At 41.2% G+C, this 25108-nt stretch overlaps 1 protein-coding gene across 5 annotated transcripts in view; it reads left to right on the top strand.

The window, feature by feature from the left end:
- Positions 1-2113: 2113 nt before the first annotated feature.
- The window catches only part of iqsec1b (IQ motif and Sec7 domain ArfGEF 1b), a 204000-nt gene continuing 181005 nt past the window's right edge, over positions 2114-25108 (top strand). For 3 of the 5 annotated variants that reach the window (XR_015035841.1, XM_085776542.1, XM_085776535.1), the window contains exon 1: positions 2428-2766. Coding sequence is in view for 4 of the 5 variants with exons in the window: in XM_085776542.1 (XP_085632668.1) it covers positions 2483-2766 (284 nt within the window). In the remaining variant the exon portion in view is untranslated. Of the gene's footprint in view, positions 2767-25108 lie in introns of all 5 variants that reach the window. The other 2 variants (XM_085776537.1, XM_085776536.1) reach the window with 2 other exon arrangements.

The following is a 25108-nucleotide window of genomic DNA, read 5'->3' as shown; positions in this document are numbered from 1 at the left end:
GCCCCACATCCTGTCATTGTGTTATTTATGGATGGGATTTATAGTAAAAAATCAATCAGTGGCCTTTTTCCTGGGAGCCTCTTCAAGGAGCCCAGAGAACCACTGATCTAAATGATAGTGGTGCAGTGTGTTTCCAGCTCCCAGTAAAGCAAAGCAGGTTCTCTGTTATACGGCTGCTGGTTAATGGTCCTAAATGGTAATTCTGCGACGGGGGACCAGCTGAGTGGTCCACACCGGTGCAGGGTATGCAACAGCATTCATACTAGAAATTACCAGGCAAAGGTCAGGTGAGAAGGGTGTTAGCACAGAGAGAGAGAGAGGACACACATGCAAAGACAGCTGCTACATCTGCATATGATCAGTTATGGGCTGTATTAGCAATGGTCCTCTGGGAGAAGAAAAAGCTTTTATATCTAACAAAGGACATGGCTGTGGTTTCTACAGCACAGCACTTACACTATGATCATGTTGTGTGCACCTCAGCCCCTTGAGCCACCAACACACACAAAGTCCTCCAAGGAAGGGGTGGTGGTGGTGGTGAAGGTGGGGGGGGGTGGTTGATGGTTCAGTATTAGAAAACATCTTAATGATTTTATAGGTTCCAGTTTTTTTTAATGAGCTCCCCTCGCTCTAATACCCATACTCCCTCTGGAGGAGTTCTTTAAAATGAATATTCTAATGCTGATGCCAGCTTAATGGGCAGGTTGCAGGTTTAATAAAGTGTAACGTGGCATTAAACTGTGGTGCAGCTGTGCACTTAAAGCTGGGTTACTGGTCAAGGTAGCGCGAAAAGTAAGAGTACAGAGCTGACAGAGAGGTTAATAAAAAATCTGGGAAAAGAGACTTCCTGGTATGAAGACTGTGGGGAAAGTGGACACAGGGCTCTACAGCCGCTTGGGCTTCAAAAGACCCAAATTTACAATTTCACATCTGGTTTGCGGTGATTTCATTTACTATAAATTTGGTTAGGAATGTATGAAATATGCACTGCTAAGAGATAACACAACATAAGGACTTTACCTGATCATCAAATTGCTATGATGCTTGAAAATCCCACAGGGACTAATCACCAAACTCAGTTCCTCAGAGCCACGGGGAACTGTTTCCAGCAGGCAGCTGTCTGCAGACAAAAAAAGGGGACAAGACACACTCACATTATATTCATTCATTGACAAAATTAGTGAGTAGCTGGTGAACTTAGTGGAGCACATAGTTCATAAAAAAAGGATTCACCTTGGAAAGTAGACTCACGGACGGTGGAGTGAAGACATTTATCAGACAGACACCTATGACTACAAATAGTGTGTAGATAGACAACAGTTCCTAAGGAGAGATAAAACGTCAATATAAACTAAATAGATATTGATACCTTGCTCTGCTGCTTCCGTCCGGGAACATAGGCTACTACATTGTGCTCACACATCCATCTGTTTAAACATGCAGCAAGCAACAAGGCCAAGTAATATATCGGTATGAATACATTGCATAAAGAGGGAGAGAGAGGGAGGGGGGAGTGCAGGAATCAGATGGGGGCCCTGGAAGCTAATTTTTTCCCTGAGGGCCCCCCCCCCTGACAAGATAATCCAGCCATGCATGAAGGGCTCTTTATAAGGATTACAAAACTATCACATTTATATAAACATATGTAAACATTTCTAATATGTTAAAGTGCTCTCTCTCTCTCTCTCTCTCTCTCTCTCTCTCTCTCTCTCTCTCTCTCTCTGTTTTCCTTCACTTGATTGAACGGGCTATTTCCAGGCACCCAGGAAGGAATCGACTTGCTGTGTGTGTGTGCAGGGGCTGGTGGAGGGAGGGGATGTGGAGTCAGTGCTAAATCTACCTCATGCATGGACACAGATCTGACACCAGAGCAGGGATACACAGAGAAATCTGCTGTCTAAGTGAGGTGAGCGCGCGCACCTGTGTGTGTGTGTGTATGTGTGTGTGTTGTTTTTGCACCACAGAAACTCAACCTACCTGTTGAGTAGGCAGGCTGGACGTGGCCAAAGTCGCCGCGTGATTTGTTTCCCACATCACCAAAACCCAGAGAGAGAGAGGGAGAGAGAGAGGGAGAGAGGGAGAGAGGGAGAGGTGGTGGTTGGCTGAGCGCGCGGAGCCTCCAGCCCTGAAAGAGTTAAACGCTTTTCCCCATGTATGGAGCGGCGGGCTGAGGGTTAGTTAAGCTATTGCAGTGCAGAGCTTTGGTGGACGCGGCGGCGGCGGCGGCGCGAAGCGAAGCGGCGCAACAAACCCGGAGAAGTTGACGGCCAAGCGGCCACTACTACACGACGAGCCACGGCCATGTCGGAGCCACGGAGGGTCTCTGGGTCTGACAGCGCTCACTGTTACTACTACTGAGCGTGTGCGCGTGCGTGCGTGCGTGCGTGTGTGTGTGTCAGAGGCTGAGGGCGCTTGGGTGGATATTTCTTTCTTTTTCTTCTTTCTTTCTTTCTTTCTTTCTTTTTTTTTTTTTTTTGCCTTCATGGACGGGCAGCGGGGCTTTTACGAGATGGAGAACCCGACAGAGAACCCCAGCAAGGCGGCGGAGTATCTGACGGAGCTAAACAAGATCATCGAGACCCAGCAGGGGCTGTTGGAGAAGCAGAGGGTCCGGATCGAGGAGCTGGAGCTCCAGGTTACGGATCTTTGCAAGGAAAACGCCTGTCTGAAGGATCAGCACCAGCGGCACCTGGCCACCTGCAGACTCCAGCAGGGGAACCACTCCTCCTCCCTGGGAGCCATCAAGGAGAATGTCATGCAGGAAAAGTAAGTTGGTTGTCAGTCTTCTGCTCAAATGCTGTGTGGCTGCTGAAGTTTATATTCCTCCTTTGCATCACCACAATTGTTTGCTCCGTAGCTGGAGTTGTGTGTGTTTATTCGTGTATTTATGCGTGTGTGGTTGGCGGGTGGGTTTATCAACCCCTCGCCCCCCCGGTCAGGGAAACCAAATGCTTACTTTCTCTGCCACTTTGTCAAGGCACCGCTTTTTTTTTTTTTTTTTGATGGTGCGTGTAATTTGTACCGTAGCTAGACGTTGTCCCGGATTATTTCAAGATACACACGGTTTGACACGCGGATTGCGTAACGTGGATCCCGTTAGGCGCACTGCACAGTGCGTGTGACAGCGTGAATAGCCTACTAGATATTGTGTGGATTGTGGAAAGCGCAAACCTGCACCAGAGCACCGTGGGGTCGGTGGTGTGACTTTGTTTTCATTATTGTGACAGGAGTGGAAACAGCGAGCTGTCTGCCGTGGCCTTGTCACAGAACAAGTTTACACACACACACACACACACACACACACACATACAGCCCATTGCGTGGTGAAGTTCCACCTCAGTCAGATGTGTGCTTTCTGAAGGCTTTAGTAGACTGACTGATTTGCTTAGGCTTTTAATTTGAAACGACGCAGTTAGTTTGGATTTATCAAGGCTTTTAATTTGAAACGACGCAGTTGGTTTGGAGAGGTTCCCGGTGCCACACTACAAAAAATGTTCCATCTTGGCTGCCTCAACATTCAGGGTTAATTGAATAATTAGTGTGTTCAGGTATCTACGCCCACTGTGGGCATTTTAACTTAGTTTTAACACATTTATGAAGCTCTTGAGCCTCTTGTAATATTATGTAAATATGAATTGACATGTTCTTGGGTCTCTCTGATTGTCACTGTTCATGCAGTATGGGAACAATCTTTACAATAAACATATCAAATGTTTTTGAGTGTTAGGGCTCAACACCTCAGTTTGAAGCCACCGGCCTTGTTTGGTTGGATATAGGGCAGCAGGCTATATAAAATCACATGATATGTCGGTGTGAGTTGAAGTCAAGGTCTGTATGTGTCATTCATTATATTTTCACGAGTCTAACTTCTTTAATGAGACGGGACGCTTGCTGCTTCCCTTGATGTCGGTTCAGTCTGTGCAGCTTAGACTCTTGGACACATATGAAATGATGATGGGCGTTGTCCAGGGAGTTCTGATGTTTTATAGAAATAAACAGATATCAATGTCCACTCCTGATCCAGTAGATTATTTTCTATCTATCAGGATCCTGTGTTGGTTATTGGCCTGAAGCCAGACAGTTTAGGGGGAGGATCCGCTCATCAAATGTGAAACAGTGTTGAAAGTATACAGACTCGCTCAGTGGCAGGAAATGCACTGGCTGCCAAAGACTGATTCCAGACGGCTGCAAGCTAACAGACAGGAGAACAGGAGTTAAACCAACAAAACCAGGTCGTCTCTATTGAAGTTTACACAATCAAAGATGGCAGCCACGGCTTTGCCACACAGCAGTCAGACAGGGAGGGAGACATTGTGGGCGATCTTTGATTTTAACATTGTCTTCATTGAATTGAATGGAAACACTTTTTTTCCCCTACTTTTGTCTAAGTTTGTATTTTAAAATGGAAAATTTTCTGTATGAATATTTTCCATACAAGATAACATAAACAGTGCATAGTCCTGGATCACAGTTTGCTTTTTTTTTAAAGCAGATATCAGTGGAATGTTTTTGTTAATATAAGTCCTAAATAGTCCTATTTTCCGTCAGCAATCACTTACATGAAGTATTTCAGCCTAAACACGAGTCTCTCCGTCACTCTGCTCTGCTGTAACCCGAGGAGAAAATTTTCCTTGTGGGATACAAGTGTTATCCAATGAGGGGAGAGAACGGCATGAAGGGCTGTGTGTGCAGCCAAGGGATGCGCGTGAATGTGGTGACGTAGCACGAGGACCAATTGATGCCTGACAAGGGCGGGGGGCTGCTAACTCATGGTGCGTTCAAGGAAACTCGTACTTTGTGTTTTTCCTTCCTGTGAAGTCATACCAGTTCGATCTGGTACGAGTTCACGGGTCGGAAGTTACGAGTGGCCGTTATAGGGAACTTTCACAGACAACAGGACGGTAAAAACACGAGCTACGGGTTACCTGGAACGCTACCAAGTCGTAGTTGTGACTTGAAGCTGTAACTTACGGTTTCAAAAGCCTGCCTTGAACACAGCATTAGCCGAAACGGCCGTGCCGCTGTTATCTGCTTTAATAGAATGAAGTTGTTATAATAGAGTTGCATTCAGGGATCACAGAGGAATCTATTGATATTCTATTCTATTATATAACCGGAAGAAGTGTTTCCTTCAGAAAAATACCTCCCAGATACCTTTAACTTGTTATAAGTGAGCAGGAGCGGCCTTAGGAAATACCTTAACGGAGATTTAGTGTTGCATTTCCACACAGACTGAAGACAGACGTGTGGATCATGCTCTGACAAGCCTTCGCCTACATTTCCCATGAGCTATCTTGAGATCAACTTAATCACACATCATTCCCACCCTCTGGAGTGGCAGCAGATCCCAGATCCCAGATCCCACTGCCGCGGTGTTTGGATGCAGACTCCGTGAGATAACCCTGATGACATTACCGTGACGTCATCGAGATTATAATTTCCGACTTCAAACAGACGGCATTAGACTGAACTTGATGTGTGAAATCGATGGGAGTCTCATTAAAAAAAACTTCAAAGACTTCACTATATCACAATAAGATCTAAATGTGCCGGTGTAAATAAAAGTTTCCTGCTCATCGATTTGCAACATCACCTGCAGTGATCTAATAGAGCCGGAGATATTAGAGGCATAAACACTGATGTTCAACAAATTTATATCATCTGTCCCCCGCCCCCCCTCGTTCTCCACCCTCGCCGTTTCTCTTTGTATGAAATTGCATCTCCGGTGATGAATGATTAGCTCCTTAGTTTCACAGATATTTTGATGATTCCAGCACAAGTTCAGGGGCCGCCACTTCCACTTCTTCTGCCGCTGAAAATACTGCCGTTACTAAATTTGCTTTTGCTTCAAAGCTGCATCTACAGCAATATCCTGGTTGTGTTTATTTGTGCTGAGTGCAACACTGTAAGGCCTTTTAACCTATGACATCATTATCATATCTGCACACTCATCGTTTGTACAGGGCTATAAATAGTTATGAGGTAGAGGATGTGTTCTCCGCTCTCAGTCTGGCCTTGTAACACCTGAGTGGAAAGAGCAAAGATTTGTGTTTGAAGACTCCTCATATTTGGTTTAAAATAAAGCAAATATTTTTAGTTCAAAGCTGTAGCTCTGCACACACACACACACACACACACACATAAACACAGCTGAGAGGGAGTCCTGTCCCCTGCGTTCAGTCAGCAGTTGGGCCACGTCAGCTGTTCTTTTTGTGCTGACTGCTGTCAGCGTACAGTCCTGGCCTTGACTGGAGGGCCAATGGTGGAGCTCCGTTCCTCCCAGCCCCTCACACACACACACACACACACATCCCATTCCCTCACCCCTTATCATAACCTTAGCCATCACAGCTGAGCTCCTGACCCTTACATCAAGGCTGTTGGGCCCCACAAGTATAACGGGCCCCCAGGTTTTGGACCCCGTATTAAAACAAAGTCACACACACTCAGAGAGTGTAATGTTATGCAAGGCAGGTCGGCCTGTGACTCCAGGTAATCAGGGAGGTGAGAGAAGGCTGCTCCAAGGTCTGAGTATGTAGCCAGTGTTTGTGTTTTGATGGAGTGGGAGCATGTTGTTCCCACCACAGTCAGCTCTACGGGCTAATCCACTGTGGTAACGCTGCTGTTTTCTGTTTACTTGTGCTTTATTTGGCTGTTAAAGTTCACAACTCGCACGGCTCTTATCAAGGTCAGGCTGTGTGTGTGTGTGTGTGTGTGTGTGTGTGTGTTGGTAGACCTGTAGCCCTGAACAAAGCAGTATAAAAGATTCCTTTGGCACTTGGGTTTGCAAACATTTGCATCATTAGTGTTGAGGTTTACTCAGGGTTTTTCCTGGCTCTGAACGAGGCGGAGGTGGCACCATGCTGATCATGTGCACATACGTGCATGTGCACTGTTGCCTTCTGGCTCGAGCAAACGCTTTTTTTTTTTTACAAGAAACATATTTTAGGAGTTGTGGTGAATCCTGAGGGGTTATTATAAACTATAAATATTGAGGAAGTCTTATGTCACCTTGTACATTTTTCACCATGTCATGACATTTTAAAGACTAAAGTAAATTAGTAAATAAAATAAATTATAATCAAAAAAACAGATCAATCAATACTGAATTTTTTCTTTTAGCCCCACTACAAAACGTTGCTGACTTTGTGTCACAGTTTTTGTGTGTGTGTGTTTTGACATATTATTTTTGTAGTTGTTTTATGTGAAACACACAAACTTTAACCATTTCAGGTCTTGTAGTTTAAAATGTCTTCAGGGGCGGGGCGGTGCGTGGCGCAGTGGTTAAGATGGCCGCCCCATGTAGAGGCTACAGTCCCCGGTCCGGGTCCTGCGTCTTACAAAACGCCAAAAAATATACTTAAAAAAAAAAAAAAATGTCTTCAGGGGTACTGAATGAAAAGTGAAGTTAAAATCACATAAGCCTGAGCTTTGCATTAATACTCTGTGCCGTGTCACCTTGCCACAGCCCTCGCTCTGACTTCTTGTCCTGTCATGCGCTCTGACTGTGATCCGCTTCATCTCCACTTTCAGACCTGACAAATCTACTGCATCTCGTCAGTGATATTATCACTTTTTTTTTTTTACCTGCCTGTAACAATCAGCTGACGTCTTCCACCCTGACTTTCCTCCTTGCCAACTCGCTTTAAAGTAAACACTGGTTGGGATGTAATCATTGGTAGCGTACACCTTTCCCAGTGCACTTTAGTGATTATGATAACAGCACCACCACATTGCACCTAAAAGAAAGTATTTTCTTTTACTTTGCTGGAGAAACTTTGATGGAAGTGGTTACCTCGTAATCCTCTATACTATAGGAACTGATTAAAACTTTCTTTTGGAGAATTTTCCTCGTGAACACAATGGATGTTATTAGAGTTTGAGGATGGGTTCAACACAGGGCTTAATAGTGAACTTGAGAATTTCTGGTCCTCAGGGGAAGTTGTTCTCTTCCTCAGTGGATAGTCCAGCCCTGTGTGTTGGCAGCAGATTTGTAGTCAGGAGGGAGAGTGTTTGACAAGCAGATGCAAACATCACTGATCACTTTCCATCCAGCCTGAAAATCTAAATTCATATATTTTATTACTCCGTTGCTTCATCATGTCATCATGTTCACATTAACTTTTTTTTTCTTTTTGAAGGGGGTTATTTTGTTTTTTTGTTTTGTTGTGCCCAAGCAATCAGTAGTAAAGCAACACGTCTGTGCTGCTGATTGTTTTGCTGGAAGCGCAGAAACTTAACATTTTCTCTATCATCAAGGAAATGTGTGGTGTTGGTCTTCGTGTACGACCTCCTACAACTATTTTACAGCAAAGTGAACATTTAACTGGAGGCCTTTGTAAAATTTCGGTTGTTGTGATTTTTCAAGCAAAAACACAGACTTCTCTAAGGTTTTGGCTTTCAGACGTGAAGATTTGTTGCTTTATCGTTACATAAATGAACCAGGCTGTCGGTTCAGCAAAACTGAAGACGTCATATTTGTCTCTGGGAAACTGTGATAGAAAACTGTAATTATTTGAATTAATTAATTGAGGGGGAAAACAGATTAATTAATAATGACAATAACAGTGACTTACAGGCTCTAAGTCTCAGTTCTGTCTTAACAATACATGCATACTCAACATTCAGATGAGTCAAGTTGTAATAAACCAGAATGAATTCAGCCCTGCTCTGGGGCCAGTACACAGGAAGCTCAGTTTTTATGTAGAAATGTTTTCTTTCTTTCTTTCTTTCTTTGCTCTGCTCAAGAAGATGCTTAGTTTCCATCACAATACGTTCACACAAAGTAGAACAAACAACCAACAAACCTTCACACATTCCAAGAGCTGCTCCAAGGACTCATCTCTTCATTGTGTCAGTGTGTGTCCGCGCGTCTGTGTGCATATGTGTGCAGCGCTGCGGGAAATAATAGTTCACTGGTCAGCAGCTCAGAAAACACAGTGAATCAGAAGTCAAAAAAAGTGAACGGTGCCAGAGGACGTATTAAAATCGGTCGGGAATATAACAAAGTTTTGACTCTATGAGTAAGCACATATGCCACAGCCGCTGTGGGCAAGCTGTGAAATATACACTGTTTGTGATGCATTTAAAGCCAAAGCAGAAATCCATTTCACATGGAGAACACTGTAGATTTTGAAGCCCCAGGGTGGTCTTGACAGGCTGCCATTTGAATACAGAAGATGAGAAGAATAAATACACTTTCAAAAGGAGAATACGTTCTGAAATGAAATATTCATGCAGGGTGTTGGAGGTAATAGAGATCTGCTACTCTCTGTTTTTATACTCAATATTTAACATCCTGTTTACCTCACTGTATGCTGTTCATTATTTCTGGAGTTTTGATATTCATTTAAACTTGCAAGAGCGTGAATACAAACTGCACATCAGAGGATGCAGGGACTGGTGATTTATCGCACAATCTGGACATTAAAAGGCAGATACTAATGAGAAATGGATGCTTTGCCTTAGTGAAGAAGTAAATTATTACACGTTGAACACAAATGAGAGCTCAAACTTTCTCTCACGAGGTTGCTTGAGGTTGAGTTTGTCCCCTGGTGTGAGATTGTGATGTGAAATTGAAAACTTAATTAATCTCCAAATTAACAGGAAGTCATGTTTCCCTCATAATGATTTAGATGTTGCTTTTAATGCCAGTCTGATATGATTTCCAATTAAAAACAAGTTTTGTTCTACAATGACAATAATGGCTGTGTAATGCCACGTTGACTTACACCAACTGTAAAGGCTCCACTTGGTTTAGCAATAAAGAAACTGGGAGTTTGACGTCAGCAGATGACAGTAGGCTGATGTGAAGGGTAGGGTTAGGGTTACGAGGCATTTTTTTTGGTCAGTATCAATACAAATTATATTTAATGATTCTCAGTGCCATATTCAATATAACAACAAATAAACACAACCGTGGGTCATAATAAGCTGCATCACTGCCTTGGCCTAACTGTGCGTTCACACCAAAAGCTTCCAATCCAAGCGACCAAAGCGTCATGTGGCGTCACTGCACTTCCAATGTGTCCGAAGCGTCACCAGATGGGAAGTTGAACCATGGTTAACTTTAGGGTAATTAGCTATGACGCGGTTCGGCGGCAACCTGTCAGAATAGAGATGTCCTTCGGCTGCCTTTTTTTTTCGTATTTCGGCTCCCCAATGACCAGCGCGATCGAACTTTGACGTCAGTCACGTGACGAGCGACCAAAGCGGCTGAAAATATTTGCCGTTTTGGGAGCTGTCTTGTCTGACGCCCACCCTCGAGCGTTTTTGACTCTTTGGAAGCTTTTGGTGTGAACGCACAGTAAGCGAGCTAACATGAAATCTTGTAAAAGTTGTGTGTTGCTTTAATAGATGCATTGACATAAGCACAGTAACATTTCAGGATTTGAACATGTGGATGACACTTCAGATGTTAACTTTGACATGATACAGAAGTATCAGTTCTCGATATATATCCTTAGTGTGGTTTATACTATTTGTGTTTTATCTTAGTTGACCATAGTGCCTCCAGTACCACATGATGCATGTAATACTGTACATGATATATTTGATGGTTACTATCCTGAGGTTACTGATAATAAGTAGGAACGGCTGGTTGGAACAGAGCTGTTCAATATTTGTAACATGAGGAAACACTAATTTGAAACAGCTTTGTGGTTGAATTAATTAAAGTTCATGAACATCCCCTGTCAGAATCCATATTAATATTTGAATAAGCTATCATAAGTTTACTTGAAATTATACATCTGATTCCTCCTGAATGTGGGCCACTGTTTCTGTGCTGGGCGAAGAGTGTGGGATATTGTTTACCGGAGTAGAAAATGATGAATTATAATTTTTTTTTTCTTGAATTTTTGCCAAGAAATTGATTGAAGTGGAGCTGAAGTTGATTTATGATGCACAGGTTTGAAGGTAATGTGGGTTTACATTCTAAACAGACAACCTCATTTAGTTTACAGTCACAATACTATTTATTCCATCTTTAAGTCACCGAGGATATGCTGAATGCATTAACAAAAACAGCTGTCAAAGATCTGTTTAAACTCTGCTCAGCTTGTTGTAATATCTTTTTCAATATTCAATATATAGTATTTTAGATGACAGATATGAATCTAAACTTCCTATTTAAAGTAGCATTGGACAAAACATGGCCACAGCTAATGATTATCTCACTATTGATAAATCTGCAATTATTTTGTCGATAGTAAAACATGCCTCTAATTTTTCATAGAGCCCAAGGTGGTGTTTTATTTGACCATCAGTTCAAAAGCTAAGGACATTCATTTTATGTCCGACACTACATGACAAAGAAAAGTGGCCTCATCGACAGAAACTAGAGAGTACTCAGTGCTTCATTGATTACATATCTTATCATTGCCCACTGATTAATTTTCTAGCACAAAGGAGCACAGCTTTTCTCTTTTTTTTGTCAACATTTCTGAGATGGAGTTCGATGTGAGTTTCTGTGTTGTGAATAGTCAGGGGAATTGTGTGTGAAAAGGTTTGGACTGAGCAGAAAGGCAGGTTCGGTGGTAATGAAATACACAGATTTAATAAAACGGTGTAGTTTCATCCCATGGTAATGTGGCAGCCTAATATAAAACTGGTGAAAGCTACTTACTGCACAACAACACACTGCCAAAACATCTCTAGTTGGAAGCCATAGCTGTGTTGGCAGCGAATGAGAAAGGACAGCACAAAATTAAGTTATAGTAAATGATGTTTTTAAATTCTGTCAATGTAAACTATTGCTTTGAAGGAAATATATTTTTTTAATAATGTTGAATCATATCACCATTGTAATTCACTCTTTTTGTAGTGTACATTTTTGGGGTATTATTGTAAATAGACCTTGTTGGAATTGTGTCTGGACAAACCTGAGTGCCCAGCAGTCTGTCTGCCAGCTTTAGATAACCATAAGAAATGTCAACAAAGCATTCCAATGGTAAATATAGCCATTCCTCTGGGGTCACTACCCTCAAAAACATAATATGTAAATGAAACACACTGTGGGCTGCAACCATGTGAAACACCATATAAGTAACAGTGAAAAGCCATCTTTGAAGGAACAAGTGGGTAGTTCAGGCAAGAACATGCAGTGTCAGAGATACACACTGATGATCTTGTTATTATTTTAAGCACCACTGTTTGCCTATTTACATATTTATTGCTTGAAAATGGTGCCCATTGTGTACTATAACAGTGTTAGTATTCACCCGGCCAGATGACATCAGCTGAGTTCCCCTTGACACCGTCCGTCCATTTGAGAACAGATGATAACATTTCTCTCTAGGATTTTATCAGGTGTGTAAATGGAGGCCATCTATCACTGAGCTGAAGCCATTCCTCTGCCAGCTGCAGGACCCGGCTCTCAGAGAGGCCTGACCACTGCTCATCTGCTCTGTCACAGTCAACCTAAAGCCTCATTATGGAGCAGCCTGCGATTGCAATTTCACGGAGGAAGGCGTGAACCAGCTATTGTCCATGTGAAAGTTCACACGCGTTATCCCGGCGGGATGAATCTCGTGTTTAGTCATTAACGTGACAATTGCTGCAGGAGACATTCTGTGTAGGACATAATATGCACAAATGATAAAAACAACAAAATATGGAAATACACGTCTATGTGATGCTGAATTCGTGTTGACGCTATAACAAGGACAAATGCTGATTTTTTTCCCCTCCTTTTCTCTTCTCTCTCATCACTTCTCTTTGAGAGAAACGAGTACTTTGGTTTGCCAGCGTTTTTGAACTCTGACTAAATGGAGTTAGAGCAGCTGTCGCCGACTTTTCTGCGACAACTCCAACAATCTGCTTTATGATCACTCAGCACCTTCTCTCCTGTGTCTTGACTCTCTTTATCACAGCCCCGCCATATCTCAGTCTGCCTGCCACAAAGCTGCATGATTGTAGAATTATGTGGTTAGTTGAATTAAAACTGCAATTTTGATTTATACCTCCACAGTAATTTTATATGAGCAGGGAGAGCTGATATCAAATCAAACACCCTTCTCTTACAAAGTTGCATGAATAAATGAAAAACTACACTACATTACACCACAGAACAGTGCATGGAGGAGGCCGAGGGACAAGATAAGAGTAACATGCCAAAGAGAAACTATCACATTGTGAAGAAAAGGCAGCAGAATGAAGGAAACTCAAGAGGAAGGGGGCAAAGATACAAATCCTTCTTGTGTGGAAGTTTTGACCTGTTATTAACTTGTGATGTATATCTGGATTTCTCAGCTGGATAACAATAAATGAATCATAATGCTGCTGGTGAAAATGGATGCAGATTGCATTTATTATTGAAAATGATAATGATGATAATAATGATAATCATTCTTCAAGAGAGCAAAGTAACCAAGTTATTTAATTGTTAATAGAAAATTAGAAGTGGCCAGGAAAATTGCAATCGATGCATCTCAGCATCTCCCATCCATCAAACATAAACTGTGCCTTTTAGAAGCTGTTGATCAGATATTTGTCATCTGTCCCATGGTGCAGAATATCTAAAGGTCAAATGTGAATATAAGTGAGCTCTGTCTCTCTCTCTCTCTCTCTCTCACACACACACACACACACACACACACACACATACACACAGAATTTGCCCACTTCCTCTGTAATATCATGAAGCTTTCATCTTGACATTTCCAGCCTGTTTTTTGCAGGTTTAATCTAATGGTGTTTGTTCAAAATCATTTGTCTTTTCTCAAAATTGGTTCTGATTGACCCACTTGAAGGAGGTCACCATATATCAAGGTCTCAGAGTCTCATAAATGATATGTCTTCCATCATATTATTTTTCATTCATCTGTCTCTCTGCAGTTGTCGACTTTTCATTTCAACTCTGGTTTATTGTGATTGTAACAAATTTGTATTCCTCCCCATGCACTGTCATAGATGAAGTTTGTTGGTTTACTGTTGTGATCAAGCATAATTTCTGTAATCTTCATGAAACCCAGACAACGTAGGAGAGCTCTTATCTTGTAAAGCCACATGGTGAGTTTGAAGGAGAAATAGAAAAAAAAAACACACAAAAAACAGACAAATATTCTCCTGCCTTTTTCCTTTCAAAGTGAAATGTTGACTCTGTGGCCTTGGTATATATCCTTTTTTAAGTGACCCATTACCAGTTTATGAAATACTGAATGCTTTGCAAGTGTTGTTCAGAACTAAAATGCTCCAAATATTTGTGATATCTACACAGTTTATGCTTCGGGGCCCAGACCATCCTGGAGGCCAAGCAGCCAGTATGGCTGTATTGACAGCACGGGGAGATGAGTTCCATCTCATTTCACATGATCCAGCAAACTGAAAACCAGAGCTGCTCCAGAGGCAAAGATTTTCCACTCTGATTTTATTCTGATCCTGTGGATTTTGTGAGTGTTTGTTAAACATTGGCTGAAATGACACTGGCCTCTTTAAGTCTCTGGGTATCAACCATGAATACATTATATTTGGTCTGGACTGCAACAGCAGGGCCAGCCCTAAGCACAAATGTCACTGACTGAGTGAGTGATAAAGTTTTTGATAAGGTTACACCACTGGTGAAACTCTCAGATCCCTTTATTGGCTTAAAAAACCTACCACCTAACAACTTTCTGTAGAATTAATGAGCTTATAACTTTGTCTGAGTGATGTTTTTCATGTGACCGTGAATAAAAAAAAACATACCACCATTGTCTTTTAGTTGTCCTGACTGTGTTTGATGTTGTTGTCAGATGCTGCTGCTGTGAGAAACTCAGGATTTTAGCATCAGGCGAGAAGCGGTTTGGAAGCAACTGCTGGTTAACATGTGGTCGTAATGGGCTGTGTTCCAGAGACTATTTCATACTTGCTTTGTTGTCGGACAACAGAAACAGAAAATGAGAACAGCTTTATTGGGAATTTGGCTGAATTAAAATTCTGCATATGTGAACACAGAGAGGAGGAGAGAAGCAAACGGAGAGAGGGCTGAAACCAGCTGCCACTACTGCAGGCTGAATGTAAATATATGCAGTCCAGCCATATTCTAGCTTTTGACCTAGTCTTGTCAGATTAGACCTAGATAAATACTTAGAAATGCTTTATCAGATTGTTAATAATATACCCATATTCTATTAAGAAACACCTGTTTTAAATTGCTGTTGATGCTGTGTTTTAGCATGATGCACTCTATATTTCACACATCTATTATTCACTGTATATTCACTCTATTTTCACATTGTTTTGCATTTTAATAGAAATACTCCACTTCTACTCAATAATAACCCATTAAATGTGTATTTCAGTCTAATACAAACACCAAGAACTAGATTATACCTAATGTGATATGTGAGTGAGCTCTGTGCCATGATTTATCAGATGCATGCATTAATTTCACTGTTTCCTGTTTATCTCAGAGTCAGACTCATGTTTAAACTCAAGACCCCCTTTTTTTTTTAACAAATGTCTTTATTGATATTTCAAGCTTTACATACTTAAACACACTTACAGAATTATTCTTGTTAAAAGCTTTAAATTCTTTTGTTCCATATCTGAGTAAAAAAGTAGAAAAGGCCAAAAATAGGAACAGCATGAACAGAGAACCTATCGGCAAGGTTATTCCATATTCTTATGACAGTGTCAGAGGCTAAAAGTTAAAATAAATGGTTGAATAGATAATAAAAATATTAATAATTATGTAAAAATCAAATTGAGTAGAATTTACATGGTGATTGATACTCATGAAATGAAATAATAAAAACAGAAATACACCCTTTTACTTTGGAGGGTCCAGGCCTGTAGGTGTCTATGCTGAATCATCTAGGTGTCCTGTAATGTTAGTCCAAAGTAAGTAATTAGTGGATTCCACCTCCTCTTGAATAAGGCCATGTCAAGGTTGAGCTTTGCTGTTATTTTTTCCATTGTGTATACCCTGAGAAGTCTTTCTTTCCATTGATCAACAGTCGGGGGTAATGGCTTACACCAGGACATAGTTATCATCTTTTTTGCCACCATTATGATGACTTTGAGTAGATACATTTTTTCTTTACATAAAAAGTCACAGGGAAGCACTCCAAGAACAAAGATCAGTGGGTCATTCCTTCAAGACCCCTTTTAAAGGTAAATACAGAAACAAATGTTTACTGAACAGATCCTCAGCCCCAGTGGAGGTGACCACTGCATGCACCTTACAGCACTTGAAAAGTACATGAGCTAAGAATGTGCTAGTGCCAATCCTATTAACACCATTATCAATACCCTAAGCAGAGAAGTAGTAGCTCTGTCACCATGAGAAGCTAGTGTTAGACTTATGGTGTAGTAGGCTATAGTGAAGGTAGGGTAAGGCATGTTGCAACATATTCTGTATATGTACAGTAGCTCAGGTATCTGATTGCACCGTTACCAACAAACTTACACACAAAGTCCAGTGGGGTAGGGAATCACCAGAGGCCCTGTGATATGATATAATCACGATACTTGTTTCTCGATATGATATTATTGTGATATTTAAAATAATTGCAAAAGTAGTTTTGATGGTTTTGTTCATTTGTTCAAATCCATCAAATACTGTAGAGGTTGAGATGTTGAAAAGTCATGAATGAATGAACGAATATCATCAAAAAATTTCAGTCATATCCATTCAGTCTTCGCTGAGGATTTGTCAGCATTGACCACAGTAACAGGCTGAATGACACTGACATATTTCCAGTACCCCTGCCAGCACTGCAACTATAAAAACAGCAGGAGAGTATTTTCACTAAACTAATTTATCGTTATGATACTGGAGATACACACAGTGAAGTACCATCCATCGAAGGATCCATCCACTTTTCCCAAACACAATTCTTCCCCCATCTGCCTATTGAGAGAGAGAGAGAGAGAGAGAGCCCCTATACCAGCAGGTTTTTGTGAGGAACCACTCCAAAGCAAAGAACCCATCACTATGTGAAGAGGTCAACACTAAGGTCCTTCTTGACTACTGCACTTCTCATTCAGTCGTCTGTCCACCATTGGTTACCTCATTTCCACTGCTTGTATGATTTTCTTTCATTCTCCTGGCGCCTACCCAAAGGTTGTGTCCACAGGTGAAGGTTGGAGCCAAGATTGACTGCTAAATCAACAGCTGTGGTCGCTGTGAGCCTTCTCTTCTCAGCCACACTCTAAACTGTGATCACATAATTACGTACCAGTGACCTTAGGTGCACTGCTGTGAAAACACCCAATTGTCTGTGTGATTTGGAAAACAGCGATAGTGTGGCAGTGGAACATGAATCATTTTTGGCTTTATACATCAACTAAATAAACATTTAACTTGAAATACTACCTCAAGTTACATGAAAATACATTGGGGACTTACATAACCTGAAATGTGAACAATTAGAGTTAGGTTATGTTACAATCAAACATGATCTTACAACTATAGTCTACTTGCCAGCCCATAGGGCCCCATTGTGAACCCGGAAATGTTGAGTACCCCAAAGTTTTATGTTAGAAATATATAGTATGGGTCCCCAGTATTCAGAAACTGCCGGATGCTAATTTATATATATTGGGCAATTAGCACAATTGCCATAATTAGCATAAATTAGCATAATTTCCTATATGGGCAATATTTCAACAAAATTGACTTGGCTGATCTGGGCAATATTGGAGTGGTTTTAGGGGTTATTGATGATGCTGAATCCATTTCTGACATTTTCAAAATTCAAAATGGCTGTCTAAACCGGTAGTGACCAGATTTAAACCGCCAGTGGGCCGATTTTGATGGATTTCATCTGGTCCCTTCCGGTTTAGACAGCCATTTTGAATTTTGAAAATGTCAGAAATGGATTCAGCATCATCAATAACCCCTAAAACCACTCCAATATTGCCCAGATCAGCCAAGTCAATTTTGTTGAAATATTGCCCATATAGGAAATTATGCAAATGTATGCTAATTATGTCAATTGTGCTAATTGCCCAATATATATAAGTTAGCATCCGGCAGTTTCTGAATACTGGAGACCCGTACTATCTATTTCTAACATAAAACTTTGGGGTACTCAACATTTCCGGGTACTCATTGTTGGCAAGTAGACTACTACTGTAGTGCCTGTGTAGTTATGAAGTAAGGGTTGCTTTTTTTTCCTTTTTTTTTTTTTTAAAAAAAAACTTTATTTACACAAAGTAGTGTACAAGGCAACTGTCAATAAGAACACGGAATGCTTGAGGTAATGCACTTTGGGAAAATAACAAAACAAAGAAAAGAAAAAAACAACATAATAATGACAATAGTGCATGAATCAAATAAAGAGAGCAACAGAGTGAAAATAAATAAATTAAAATAAATCAAATTCATTACATAAGGCTAAAGTTTTTACAGCTTTGGAGTTTTTGCAAAATTAAGTGTGTCCAGATATGATTTACAGTAAGAGATGAAGATAAAAAATGTTGTAAAGGGTTGCTGGGAAATCTAAATTCTGGCCAATGACGTGGCACGTCAGTTGCCGTGACAACCTGCGTGAGTGGACGTCAGTTTGAGCAAGATTCAAGCGGGTTTTCTTCAAGCAAATCGACTAAATATTTCAATTTAGCAAACTCACAGAGAGGCTTCGTTCACAAGAGGAAAGACAGAAGGGGAAAGGATGACTTTACTGCCGAACTGACGAAAGCAGACGAGTTTTTTTTCTCTTTTCTTTTTACTCTCCGTGTGTCAACAACGGAGCCAGGATATGGACGTTAGCTGAGCGCGAGACCCCGGCGGTTGAATTTCAAACGGGTGAGTCAGAGCGACTGATCAAATCTGTAGCAACGTCATTGTTAACCCGTTGTAAAATGTGTGCACCTGCTGTATTTCTGTGTGTGACTGCTGTGAATCAAGTGATTTCACCGCATAGAGCTGTAATGAACATTAAGTGCTTATACCGCCTCACTGTGTGTGAGATACCTGTTGATTTGTTAGAGTCAGTGGTGGATGTGCTGATGATCAGAAGCTGGATTGTAGGATCATGGGAGTTGCACGGTGAGCGTCTCTATGGTAACGTTACCATCTCGACTCGTGGTGATGTGTCCTTGCGTGAGTGCGCAAGAACTACAGACTTGTGGCATCTCTGTCATAGTTAGGGTTGCCACCTTTGAGTTGTGAAAATAAGGGACACTCGACCAAATGTCGACCGGGCGGGGGGGGGGGGGGGGGGGGGACCCGGGTCAAAACGCCACAACTTTTCATGTAGGCCTATGTATTTTGTACACGTTCAATTTCTTGTATTAACACATATTTTAAACTGGAATGGGGGCAGGTACAGTGCACCTTATTGAGGTTATCACTTGACGTAGCTAAGGCCAGGACGGGCTAGCCTACTTGTTTGATCCAAAACATAAAGTTGCAATATCCCACTTAAATATAATAGTAATACATATTAATGCCTATAGCCTATGTGAAGAGGCTGTCACATGTTACACATGGAATGATTCCTCACAACAGTCTAATAGGCTTTATGCACAGCTCCACTACTTCCTGAACATTTAAACAAGTTCCTTTATTTCCTGTATGTATTATTGGACAAACTGATTAATCCAGGTGTGTCTGACCTCAATAGTCAGAGAGCTGGCCATCTTAATGGGAGGACTGGGTGGTTTAAGTTCAGGAAGTAGTAGAGCTGTGCATAAAGCCTATTATTAACAGTGATTTACCATGGTTTGAAACGTATGCAAATCAAATAAAAATGCATCTGCACAAAATGATCAGAAATAACACTGTGCTAATGTTCAGACCAGTTCAAGACCAGCTTGCATAGGCTACCAGCAACAGCAGGTCAGACGAATAAACAGCACCCACTGAGTTAGTTTGCTTTTGTTTATGTAATAATAATAATATAAAATAGGGCTGTCCCAAATGATTATTTTTCTCCCGATTAATCTATCGACTATTTTTTCGATTAGTCGATTAGTCTAGCGATTAATTTTTTGACAATCTAACAATTAATTTTTGGTTGACGAATTAGTCATTTACAAAAAAAACACTTCTCTTATTTAAATTCTTCAGATACTCCTTTCTGGTGTGCATTCCTCTTAATCAGTGGTTCCCAACCTTTTTTTCCTCAAAGCCCCCCCCCCCCCCTTGCTTTTGTCAAAGACAAGCCTTTTTATTCTATTTTGTGCCATCCTTATTTTGTCTTTATGTCAATTTTCCTTTGTTGTGTCATAATTGTTATCACGTCCCTACAGTATAAGCAGGTAGGTTGTATGTAGGTTTTTGTTCCTATTGATTTTGATGGTTTTGATTATCCAATTGGATGTGTTATTGGAATTTTAAAATATCAATATGCACAAATCTAATTTTGATAACCTCACAACCTCAGAACAGACAAAGCTCTGTGGACCCCCTCACATCTCTGACGCCCCCCTGAGGGGGGCCCGGACCCAAGGTTGGGAACCAATGCTCTAAATAATCTTTTTTTTTTTGGAGGGGAAAAACTATGCCACATCAGTTTGCTTTAACCTGGAAAATAAACAGATGAGTGCACACTGAAATATTAGCACAGTGATTTTGAATAGGCACATTTATTTAGTATAGTCATGGAGCAGAGCAGTGTTTCCTCTAGGATTTTTTTTTTAAGCCGGGGGTGCAGGACATCACCCTCACTTACAATCTGCTGCTGTGCTGCGTCCGGGTGCAGAGAGCAGCAGTGGATTAAAAAAAAACAACAACAAAAGACAACACGAGGACGTGTTTACATCTATGGATACATAAAGCAAGGAGACTGTGGCGGGTGGTCCGATTGTCCGACGAGGGAGGGGGGCGCGGGGGGTCCGCGTTCGGACCGTATGAGTTCGCTTTTACCGCGTACTGATGTCACGCATGCGCCCTTTGCTCTGTGTGTGTGTGTGTGTGTGTGAGAGAGAGAGAGAGAGAGAGAGAGAGAGCGTCAATAACGGTGAAAGAGCGATGGATAGAAAGTGTCCTACAGAGAGATCTCTGCTTTGTTGTAGTTCTGACTAAATGCTGGATCTTTACAGAACACGTGCGAAGTGATGCAGCATTCATGACAACTCGGAAATACGGGACAAAGCCCGTCCCGTATTGATTCAAAACGGGACGCACTATTTTATTTCAAAATACGGAACGATTCCGTATTTTAAGGGACGGGTGGCAACCCTAGTCATAGTTATCCTTGGGAAGAAAAACAGATAGGGTAATCATACGCCGTCACAGAGGAATACATAAAGTATTAAATGATTTTGCAGTTTGAAAGTAAAGTTGAGTGTACCATTTTCTCATGTCTTTGTGGCATGCTTTGTGGTAGTGCTCTTTGTCCTCCTCCTTGTCTTTAGTGAAAATCATTCAGGGTGGAACTGAAATTGATGGAATGTGTGATTTTATGTGTCGGTGAATTTACTCCAGTTGTAATGAGCATTAGCATGTGTTTAAACTTTATAGCACTTTGTGTCATTCCTGTTAAAACAATGCCTTACATTTTCACAGCCACATTTAAAGGTGTACAGAAAAGAAAACTGAATTTGAGCCCACTCTGGATCATAAAATTAATGTGATAACTCATCTTTCAGACGATGTAGGCCAAACTTTGTGCAAAATTCTATTTTTGAGTAAATCCGGGATGAAAGTGTGTATTTTTTTTTTCGCATTGGATAATGCAGGCGCACGGATTATACGTCAGCCTGTACACGATTCATCAGCCACTGATATTGGATCCGTAATCCGTCATTCAAACGTCTGAGACACGCACACACACACGGAGCTCGGTCTCGCCCCAAGCAGAGCGATAGATATAACATCTATAACATCTGTTATATCTATTGCTCTGGCCCCAAGCTTTGAATATCCCGCCCGCTCGATAACGACCAATCAAATTCGTTTTCCTTACTCGGGTAAACTCGTGTTGCAGCTCGGGACAACTCGGCGCGACAAACAGGACAAACGGCCATTTCTGTACACCTTTAACAAAACAGCTGTGGAGTCTTTAATTCATTCTTTGTGTCTACAGATGGCTGTAGTGCCTACTATGTAGCAGCACCACAGCTCTGTCACTGGCAACAAAAACACAAAACATAAAAAATATACAACACAGGATTTGAGATTACAAATTTTGAAAAATAAATTGCATTTTGGAGGAGCACCTGAATCCTCCTTAATGCCTTGTACTACTTGAGCTTAAAATAAAGCCGGTGTCCTGCTCTGACATGAGAACTATACGGGCCTGTCAAAAGATAGGCAGAGTGGATTTATTGTATTTTTAAATTTTTACACTGTCTTTGTATTCTGAACTGGCAGAGAAGTGAAGTTTATATTCTACACTGGACTCGACTCATATGATCGTATTTTGAGTCATGCAGTTAAGCTCACTGTACAGTACAATAGTTAAGTCAAGAAATGTGTACATATCATATCACTTAAATGTTAAATAGAGTGTATGGATCAGAGTAGGTATGTGTGTCAAAAAAAAAGCAAGTTATTTTTTGTATCTTTGCCAGAGGGCAGCTTTGACTGCAGCCTCGTAACCTTGTTCCCAGTGTTAATTTTGACAGCAAATTCTGATTAAGTTTTAGTCTTAGTCTTTTGACTATACTATTTAGTTTTAGTCAGGCCGTCCTGGACTACCGGCCATTCTGTGATTTTCCAGATTACACAGATGGCCAGTCCGCCCCTGATCCTACCATGAGTGTGAGTTCGGTCATACAGAGAGGTGATGCGCTTGTGAAATAAATTTATGTTTTCACCGGGGCAGCATCAGGTGCGACCTAGAAAAGTTATTGGTCGCATGCACATTTGTTTTATTCATGTTCTTGTATCTTTCATGTTGAGCTTCAATCAAGTTGCTTATTTTAGTTTTCTTTGGAACAGTTAGTCTCCCATCTACTATCTACTATCTATAAATGTGTGTCCAATCCATCCGGCCTGCTCCTTGGTCTGTTGTTCTTGGAGAACGGAGGAAAGCTGTAGAGATGAACTGCTGCTGGGTTGCACAGCAGCTCATCTGTGTCATCATCAGACGTCTTCTGTATCTGTGAGGGTGAATAAGGGGGGAATCAGGTTATGATCTTGCTCTTTCTCGCCCAGTTCTCTCTCTCTCACACACACACACACACGATTGTCTAATAATTGTACAGTTCAGAGGTGGTTTATCTCATAAAATAACTTTAGCGTGTGTGCTTACCTTTCGTGTGCATTTCTAGATGAGCTGTGTGTAGATGTCAGTTTTAGCTGATGGTGTTGATCCCTGCGATTTCTGTTCCGGTTTACAGAGGGTCCTGAACATTGTCCTTGTTGTTATATCAGATGTCAATTCTTCGTTGCTGTCCTGAACTTGGCGCTGATATTTCTGTGTTGTTCATGAAACACTGTTGCACTCAGACCGGGCGCACCGCAGGACTCTAATGAACGAGGCCAGTTTTGTTTTGAAACTTTTCATGTGCTGCAGCTGTGGCTCTGCTTCCGGAGAGATTAACCTGATGGATCTCTTCTCCATTCGTCCCTCCCAACATTTTCGTCTGGTTTTTATTTGTTGACTGTAAGTCTTAATTATATTTTGTCATCGTCTTTGACATCATAGCTGACTTTTTATTTAGTTTTCGTCCATGAAAAAGGTTCGTTGACAAATATTTTTCATCATAGTCTTTGTCAACGAAATTAACACTGCGTGTTACAAATGTGTTGGAGATGTCCTCAGGTGGACTTGGTCATGGCTCTGTGATGCTGCAGAATGGCCCTGCAAGCTGCTGACCGGTCCCCTGCTTGCCAGGCTGATAGTGGATCAGTAAACAAAAGCCCTCCAGGTCTATGACTGCTGGTCCGACAGAGGAGATGCAGACGTATCTGCAGGGTGAGGAGGGCTGAGATCCAAGCTCCACTGCCTTCCACCCCAACAAGCCTCTCTGGTGTGTTTGCATGACCTGCCCCCTCTTGCCACTATGATTCATTTTTCTTCTACAAAGACACCGATATGGCTGAAAGAATGTAGCTATTTGGGGTGGTGTTAAGTAATATATGACTTCTGTAGCACCATGAGGAATGCCAACAACATTTATTAAAGGTGCAAATGACAAAAGATGATGGTAAGAAACATTATTATGAGAGGAAATTGCTCATTCATTGATGATTCCTCACAGATGTATTGTGCTCTGGTATAGCCTATTTGTATCTGTGCTGTGGTATACAGTATGTATAAAAAGAGCACACTGTGCCTCCAAGTGTTGGAGTTATTTTGTGGATTCTACAGAAGCATCAAAACAAGGGCAGTATTTATAATGGAAAGGTTGATCAGAGAAAAACAGTGGGCAAATCAAGTTTGGTTGTTTCTTATGCAAATAGGATATAACTGCAGGTTTGCATGAATTTGTAAGTCGTCTTTCCTTCTTGTGATCAATGTTAAAATAAACATCCTCTGACATACATTAGACTTGCTAAAAATACTCAAATTGTCTAAAAATAAAATAAAAGAACCTGCTTCATAATGTGGCAGTGACAGCAACCGTATAAAGCTATGAAGCATATTATTCTTGGTGGAAAAATTCCCCATTTTATTTAACATTATTTGTGGCTTTGTATTTCATGTCCTGCACTTGTTTCAGTGTTCAGATTTTGAGCAAGTAGTCACAATAATAGCTCATACACCAAATCTAATTGCGAGATGAAGGTATATGGGGACTGTCTTGAACTTCATGGAGAGAAAATACCGGTATAGATTTTTTAAATATAACTGAACAATTGCAGTTGCCATATGTTGAGTTAATTGTGCTTATATTTAGCAATAATGTGGAACTTTTGAAAGAGAAATCACAAATTCCAGAAGCTGTCATCGGCAGAAACCTAGACCAGTACCAGTATTTGAATATGCAGCCACCGTCCCTGGGCCTCATACAGTACACACATGCAATACAGCTGCAGCTGTGAGCGTTTGGGTATGGGTTAGCATAACGCTAAACTATTAGCAACATACAGCACAGCCACTCATTACCTGCTAATCCTCCTACACAACCAAGCACCACCACACATTTTTGTTAGAGGGAAATGAAGTCAGCAGCCTGTTTCCTGTCCATAAAAACAACAGCAGGTTCTCTCCATCTCTTAAAACACTTCACTTATGATAGTGATGAATGTGCACACAGATCTGCATTAGTCGCACAGTTAGGACTG

This window comes from Trachurus japonicus, chromosome 5 (genome assembly GCF_045865225.1).
Source record: "Trachurus japonicus isolate A0001 chromosome 5, Traja_1.0".
Lineage (NCBI taxonomy): Eukaryota > Metazoa > Chordata > Actinopteri > Carangiformes > Carangidae > Trachurus > Trachurus japonicus.
The sequence above is the reverse complement of the archived record's forward strand: the minus strand, read 5'-3'. Positions and strand labels throughout refer to the sequence as shown.